The following is an 8,151-nucleotide window of genomic DNA, read 5'->3' on the forward strand; positions in this document are numbered from 1 at the left end:
AACCAGGCCCTGCCCTGGACACCAGAAAACAAATGGACCCCTCCTCCAACTATCCCCACTACTACCAGAGTTATTTCTGTATCCAGGTAGACAGGAGGACAAGACACAGAAGGAATAAGACAAGGTTGGGGCAGGGACCATGTGGGTCCCCCACACCAGCACCAGCCATACAGTTCTCACAGGACAAAGCAAGGAGCTCAGACCTGAGCCTTACAGACCAGGGGTCCAGGAGGCTCCTCCAAGCAGAGATGACACTAAGGGAAGGGTTGGTCTGGCTGGCTTCTGTGCAGAGACAAGAGAAGTCAGGCGAGGGACTTGGCTGAAGGAAAGGGGGAGGTGAGTCTTTAAAGGACCTGGATAATATGGGGTTAGGGTAGAGAAAGGGGGGCCAATAAAGCTTGGGGAGGAGAATGGAGTGAAAAACAGGGAAAGGGAAGAAAGGGCTGGTACCAAGGGTGGGGAAAGCCAGATGTTCTGCAGGCAGCAGAAGTGGCTGGCTCCTCTTCCCATCTCCTGGATTTACAGGCCCTACTTATTGCCCCACAGGGCCTGTTTTCTGAAGACAGGGTGTGGGAGGAATTTGCTGGACTTCATGTAGGCAGAGATCCTCTTCAGGCCCTGAGGGTGAGAAAGAGAAGGCCAGAGCTCAAGTTTGCTGCCTCCTTAAAGAATCTAGTAAAATAACTCAGTTTTTCAAAATCTCTTATCCTAATGAGAGCTCTCACATATGGGAGACCCTACACAGCTAGGTACTTTATATTTACAAGAGATTACAGTAAAGATTAGAAAATTCTCCAGGCTACTATCTCCATTTATCAGTATGGAAGCTGAAGTGCACAGAAATTGAACACCTTCCTCTTGCTCACTGAGCCAGTGCTGGGCCAGGGCTGGAATTCAGCCTGGCTGCCTCTCCCCAGTCCCGGGCTACTCCTGCTGCACTTGCTGCCCTCCCCACCCCCACAGGAGGACACCCCACTTCCACTGAAACAACTTTCTCCTTTAGCAGAGGGAGGTGCATGGTTCGTAACCAGCACCCTGGGGTTTGCACACAAAATGGGGCCTGAGCAGGACAAAGCGGCTTAGAACATGCCTGTGTGGCCTGGGAAAGAGGCCCAGAGCTCACGGAATGACTCAGCAAATCTGCATGAAGTTGACAGCGGGAGTTGGACTAGCAAAGCCAGACAGAACCAGGCTCAAATTATTCCACTTGCAGGAAAGAGTCCAAGCTTCTCTGTTAACTGAGCCGAATCTCACTATGCCCCAACCTACCTCACCTCTAGCTAAGATGACCAGGCCTTAAGACACTCAGATGTGTGTTCTGGGCCACCATAACACAATAGATATTTTTTAAAGAAGTCAAGGAAATCTGAACCTTCCAAAACCCAATGGGATCAAGTCCCAGCAGACTGCAGGCCTCTGTTGACAGCTGCCTTTCACAGTTACCTTAGCTCTTTTGTCAACTTGGCTCAACTAGGACTAAAAGCAATAGTTGATGAGAACTAGCTAAGAAAGCAGATCTACTGGTAGGAAGGGGTAAAGGAGCAATAACTCTAGGTTAAAAACCCTTTGGGGCCACTGTCTCAAATTCTCAAATCTGTAATCAAGTAGATTGAGTTGCTCTCAAACCAACTCAACATGTGTGATGGATGACTGGCTGTGAGGTGAGGTCCAGGCTGTGTTCCCCTAGAACCCAGTTAGCGCCACAAACATCCCACAAACTTGCTATGGCTATAGTTATCCAACCATGCTGAGCTCCTGGAGGGTGGCCTCCAGGGCAGGGCCATCTTTGCAGGCCCTACTATGCCTGATCCAGTGCCTCATCCACAGGACACCATCACAAGGGGCAGAAAAGTGGAGCACGGGACACTCTGAACACAGAACACTTAAAGATAATACACTTTAATAAATATTCAAACACCAGCACTTCTACACACCTGGGAACTTCAGAATGTGCCCAGACATGGATTAGGTTGGCACAAAGCTTTTTGGAGCTCAAGTATAAACATTGTCTGTGTCTTTGAAACTATCAGTCCTACCTTGTTTCAGTTCTACTACTGCCAGCTATACAGTCACTCCTCAAGTTCTGCCTTATACTTTCCTGGCTTGTGAAACTCAGGCTAAAAAGGGTCTGAACTTTCCCTTTTAGCAGAGGAAAGCCACTGGTTACTACCCAAAGTATCTGACAGGAAGCCTAGCGCAGCCTGTACTGGCTCTGTGACCTTGAGCAAGTTCCTTACCTCCTTCAGCCTGCTTCTTCATCTGTAAAATGGGAGTGATAATTCTATCTACTTTATAGCAATGTTGGGAAGATTAAATCTGGCAAAATTTATGTAAGATGCTTAGCACAACCAAAAAAACCAAATTCACTGCCATCAAGTTGGATCCGACTTATGGTGATCCTTCCTTTCACTTCTGAGGTGGTATCTCTACAGAAGTAGATTGCCCAATCTTCCCTATGAAGAGTGGCTGGTGAGTTTGAACCTCCAGCCTTCTGGTTAGCAGTCAAATGCCTTAGGCAGTATGCCACCAGAGTGCCTATGCTTAGCACAGGCCAGAGAATAAAGCAAATGCTCCATAAATGCTAGTTTTTGTTCATTTTAGCTCTAAAACCAGAAAAGCATCATGAACAAGGAGAAGGAAAAAGAAAAGGGGGAAAAAGGGAGCATCACCTCAAAGCGGGCCATGAAGTCCTTCAGGTTTGGGAATGCATCCAGGCACTTGGGCTCAAAGATACGGTGCTGGTCAAGGACATCATAAGCAAGAAAATCCACAAAGGTGATCTGCAGAAAGCCAAGGATGAGTTGGTGAGAAGCTGTCAGCTGAAAGCAATGACAACTCCATTGCCATTTGTCTCCTTCCCCCTTTACCTTATCGCCTGCAAACCATGGCCGCTTCCCCAGGAACTGTGAGAACAGCCTCATCTTCTCAGGGAGCCCCTCCAAGTACTGTGGCTTCAGCTTCTCCTGAGGCAGAAAACAGCCATCACCTTCTTCAGATGCTGCTCCCTGGGCAGAGTCAGCTCCCCTAGTTCTGGGATGACCCAACTGCCCAGGGGCAAACCACCATCCTCCCTTGACTGTCCCTGGGCTGGTGCCCAGGCTTCCACTTAATCCAACCAGCATTTTTTAGACCCCCTACTATGTATCAGCCCCATCAGTCAGAGGCATGAAAACACAGAGAGGAAAAGGACACTGACTGGAATCTATCACCACTCATCTCCATCAATCCGCCCACTGGTCAGACCCAGGAGTGCTGGAAGGCCCTGGCTGAGTGCACAACTCACATGTAAGGGAGGAAGAACTACAAGAGCTCAGGAAAAGAAGTAGAAGTTCTAGCTTGTGGAGTGGCACAAGAATAAAGAGGACATTTGAGTAGTTTCCTGAAAGATGAGAATTGGAGACACTAAAAAGGAGGAGGAAGAGGAGGGCATTCCTGCAGAAACAAAGACTCTGTAGAGACACCGTGTGGCTGACAGTCAGGATATGAGAATCCTGCCAGCATCAAGGGAAACACAGGGAAAACAAGTTAAACACACTGTTTAATTTAATTCCCACATTGGGGAGTCTAGATTTTATCCTAAAATTTAAGGGGATTTGATTCAGAGTTTTCATTCAATGAGATTTAGGGTAATGAAGGGCATTCTGGCAGCAGGATAGGAGAGCCCCTGGAGGATCTGTAGCTCTAAGGAGTTCAAAGGGCAAACAGGACCACTGTAAATAGGAAGGAAGAGTCCCAACTCCCAATCCAAACCTGCCCTGGACCAGCCAACAGATACTCACAAAGTCAGGGCTGTAGCACAACCTGGCCAGCTCCATGCGGGTGTCCATAACCTGATTCTCCAACATGTCCACACGGATCTCCTCCTCTTCTGTCTCTCCACCTGCAGCCCACACATCAGACATTCACCCTCAGCATCCCACCCTAACCAAGCCCAGGGAATAGCCTGTCTGGCCATCAGTGCCCTTGTCCTACTTACACATGTTGTGCTTGCGAGCAATGTAGCGCAGGATGGCATTGCTCTGGGTGATCTTGTGAGCCCCATCAATTAAGTAGGGCAGCTGCAAGGGCAACCAGGCAGGTCTGTTATACCACCAGGCTCCACAACACCCTCTTCCCCTGAGTAAGGGCAGATCTGGGACCTGGCACACTCAGGGCCTGGCCCATGCTATTGTTATGTGCCATCAAGTCAGACCCAACTCATAGTGACCCCTCCTTGGGTTTCCAAGGCAGTATCACTACGGAAGGAGATTGCCCAACCTTCATTCCGAGGAGTGGCTGGTGGGTTTGAACCGCCAGCTTTCTGGTTAGCAGTCAAGTGCCTTAGGCACTATGCTACCAGAGCTCCTGGGGCCTGGCCCATAGTAGACACTAAATAAATATATGGACAGCATGTGCCTGATCTGGAACCTAGAATACTATGGAAAGGCAGTGAAGAGAACCAGGAATAAGAGAGGTGGAGCAGAAGTCACCGGATCCTAAAACCTCCAAGCCGGTGAAAGGAGATGGAGGGACAGACACCTTTCACTTCCCCCACGCCCTGCACCTACATTGGGAAAGTCCAGGCCCAGCTTGAATTTTTCATTCAGCCACTGGCTTCTGTCATAGTAAGGAGCTAGAGTGGAAACAAAGAAATGAAAACAAGCTTCCTCAGGGCCCAAATTCCCTTCCCCAGAAACCATTCCAACAGGCACTGCAAGACCCCCTGAGACAGGTGGCTGTGGAATCTGACAGAACCACTAAGTCTCACACTCCCAGGAGGAAGGCTTACAAAAGGTTTGTTGTTGTTGTTGTTATGTGCCGTTGAGTCAGCCCGCCTCATAGCGACCCCTCCTTGGGTTTTGAGGCGGTATCACTAGTGAAGTAGATTGCCCAAACTTCCTTCCCAGGAGTGGCTGGTGGGTTTGAACAAAAGGTTTAGGTAGCTCTAAGAGGTAACGCCCTTCCAATCCTGGATAAAGGGTGGGGGCAGCAACTCCCTCCCAGCATCCTGAACAGGCAGGCAGAGCTGCACAAGCCAAGTGGGTCCCGGGAAGGGGCAGACCCAGATCTGACAGGTGGAGACCCTGCAGAGGTGGGCAACAGGTAGCAGGGCACGGGCTGTTTGTTACCAAGTCAGCATTAGTTGGTAGAGGGGCCATTACCGTCTCCCATCGTGTACTTCTTCTCCTCATAGTTTGAGTCTGTGTACTCCAGGAGCAGGCGGATGGCATGAGCCAGCTGGGACAGAGCACAGGGAAGGGGTCAGAGTTGGAGGGATCTGACTGCCTTACTTCATCTCCTTCAGGTAAGCTGGAGCCAAGAGGGACAGGCGAGAAACTCTCGGAGAGGTCTCTCCTGTTGCCTCTCACTAAGCCCCACCCCTAACCCCTTCTGGGCCCAAAATACCCAGCCTGGAGAGCGCCAGGCAGCTGGCTAGGGCTCTGCTCTAGCAAAGCCAAAAGAGGAAATCGATCCCCAAGCTGCTCCGCACTTCCTTAACACTGCACCCCTGTCTCATGCAACTAGGAGTACCCCCTGTTTACCCCGCGGATGTCCCAGTAACCCAGGATCATGGCCGTGGTGTGTTTCAGTAGATTTAGCCGAACCGCCTCCAGAGAACAGAAATCTGATCCCTGACGCTCGGTTCCGCCCCTTTCCCAGCCGTGGTTGAAGCACTTCCAGGCCCCCACCCACACTTTCTTTCCTTGCTCATTCACAGCCTAGTGGGCAGACCCCAGAGTTTCGAAGCTGTGAGCGCCAGGCACTGAGGACAGGAGAGAGCAAATTCTCTTACTGCCACCAGCCGGGAAGATATGAGTAGCGAATGTTTGGATGCTTAGAAGCGGAAGGCGTATTGATTCGGGCTTCCGGATTCCCCAGGTCTGCTCACTGGTGTCCTCTTCTGCCTGCATTGAAACCTCTGCTAAGTCCAAAAGAAGATTGCAGTGCAATTGGGGAGACAAGAGCAGCCCTCCTCGCCTCCCTTTCTCCATGGCCTTGCTCTGCACTCACTCTTCGGTACCGAGTTCCTGACGACTCTGTGAAGTTAAAGCCAGAATGTGACTGCTCTACAACCAACCAGTGATACCGCCTTGGAAACCCAAGGAGGGGTCGCTATGAGTCGGGTCAGATTTGACGGCACGTAACAACAACAATACAACTACAACCAGAGTTTACACTTGCCTGCTAACCAGAAGGCTGGCGGTTCAAACCCACCAGCCACTCCTCGGAAGGAAGGTTGGGCAATCCTACTTCCGTAGTGATACTGCCTCGGAAACCCAAGGAGGGGTCGCTATGAGTCGGCTTTGACTAGATGGCACATAACAACAACAACAACAATACAAAGAACAATGGCTCCTGGCCAGTCAGAAAAGCTCTTGGGAGGCCTGATGGATTCTCCTCTACAGGAGCAAAGTATTAGTGGACCGGACTGATAAGCCTCACAAAGGACAGATTGTAGGAAATGTGGTCTCTGTGTTTTCCTTTTACGGTCTGTTAAAGACTCTCTCCTCTGTCATTCATCTAACAAAGAGTTATAATGACCAACTGTAAATTCATCAATTAGCATTCCAGCCCAACTTGTGAATCTAAATCCAAGAATCAGACCCAACAGTGAGCCTACGTATCTAAGGTGCTACCACAAAAATGTCCCGCCGGCCAGCTGGATGACCCTTAAAAAAAAAAACACCACAGCCATTGAGTCTGATCCAACTCATAAAGACCCCTCCTTGGGTTTCCGAGGCAGTGTCACTACTGAAGTAGATTGCCCAACCTTCTTTCCGAGGAGTAGCTGGTAGGTTTGAATGACCAGCCTTCTGGTTAGCAGTCAAATGCCTTAGGCAGTACCCCCAAACCAGGACAGTAAACCAAAAGGAGTGGTCACAGAGGGCATGTGGTCACAGAGGGCATGCGGGCAAGGGAAAAGAGCGCTTTCCTCAGTGAGGCTAGATGCCTGGCATGCTGCTGAAGGAGGCCAGAGAGCAGTGGGGCCAGCATGGAGCCGATAGAACTGCCCACAGGACCAGTGTCACAGTGACATCACAGTCCCCTCATTAAATAGGCTGTCAGTCGCTCAAATGTCCAGTCCATGGGTTCTAACCCTGGCTCTGACTCCTGACTCATACATAGTTGTAGGTAACACCAAGAATCCCTGAACCTGCTTCCTCACTTTGAGAAAATCGCAGTGTTCACAGCTGGACCAGGACTCCCAAGGGACCATTCAGGGATGCTGATATGCAAACTTAACCTAGAAGAAGAGTCCAGAGCAGCCACTGAACCAAGTAAGTGGCAAGTGGCACAGAGGTGTCAGGATGCTGGTCCAAGAAAGTGAAAGTGCTTTATGTGGTGGGTTTTGAGGACATGGGCCATCTGTGAGATGTCTCCCCATCCACTCATCCACTCCAGGTGAGTAGGAGGCCAGTCAATGCCCTACATGCTGAATAAAGGGGATTTCTTCCACCTGTGGCCCTATGGATCACCTGTGTGACAACAGTATGTTGAGAAGGGTTATATTCAATTACAGTATAAACAAGGAAAGCTCTTGTTTAAATGGATTGCATTAAGAATAAGAAGGTGGAATCTGTAGATAATCCCTAGTCAGCTACAGTAATTCAGGGACATGACCTGGTTGGTGGTTTAACTTTTATTTAAAACAAAACAAAGCAGCCTTTGCTTCACCTCTGTTGACTTAAAAGCAGTCATTCTCAACCTTGCCTGCACATTAGAATCGCCTGGAGAACTTTTAATTAAACTGATGCAGGCCCCCATCACAGACCAACTAGGTCAGCATCCCCGAGGGTGGTGTGATCAGTATGTTTTCAGAGGTCCCCAAGTGACTGAGGTGAGTTTCTGTAGGCCAGGGTAGAGAGAGCTGCTTTACAGCACATGCTGTCCCCTTAATCAGACACACAGAACATCTGCACTCATTGTGACAGAACACGTAAGTGTGAGTGCTCTGCCACCTGATGTTTATCAAAAGCTCAGCTGCAAGACATCGTATTCCTAGAAGATTACCAACGGCCCTGTGATCTGTCTGTTCCCTTGGATACTTTAAATTGTAGCCTTAGGTTAAAACAGACCTTCAGAGAGGGGAACCACTAGGACACACTTCAGGGGTGTTCTGGTTCCCTAGTGCTGCTCTGACAAGAATACACCACAAATGGGATGGCCTTA

The 8,151-nt window shown here is 49.6% G+C and overlaps 1 protein-coding gene across 1 annotated transcript; it reads right to left on the bottom strand.

Moving 5' to 3' along the window:
* Positions 1-528: 528 nt before the first annotated feature.
* On the bottom strand, positions 529-5,573 carry LOC103204439 (glutathione S-transferase Mu 1). The gene is made up of 8 exons (XM_007949638.2): positions 5,523-5,573; positions 5,142-5,217; positions 4,548-4,612; positions 3,977-4,058; positions 3,780-3,880; positions 2,868-2,963; positions 2,670-2,780; positions 529-618 (listed from the first exon to the last, which is right to left on the bottom strand). Exons 1-8 carry the CDS (start codon positions 5,550-5,552, stop codon positions 529-531), a joined length of 651 nt encoding a protein of 216 aa, XP_007947829.1. The 5' UTR covers positions 5,553-5,573.
* Positions 5,574-8,151: the final 2,578 nt, after the last annotated feature.

Source organism: Orycteropus afer, unplaced genomic scaffold (assembly GCF_000298275.1).
Source record: "Orycteropus afer afer isolate SDZICR_OR568_19922 unplaced genomic scaffold, OryAfe1.0 scaffold00010, whole genome shotgun sequence".
Classification (NCBI taxonomy): Eukaryota; Metazoa; Chordata; class Mammalia; order Tubulidentata; family Orycteropodidae; genus Orycteropus; species Orycteropus afer.

Excerpts from the sequence above, each read along its gene's own strand:
- LOC103204439 (XM_007949638.2), bottom strand. The coding sequence starts at position 5,552 with ATGATCCTGGGTTACTGGGACATCCGCGGG. Across the intron at positions 2,964-3,779 it reads TGTGCTACAGCCCTGACTTT|GAGAAGCTGAAGCCACAGTA; the intron begins GTGAGTATCTGT and ends TTTCTGCCTCAG. Across the intron at positions 619-2,669 it reads ACTTCATGGCCCGCTTTGAG|GGCCTGAAGAGGATCTCTGC; the intron begins GTGATGCTCCCT and ends TCTCACCCTCAG.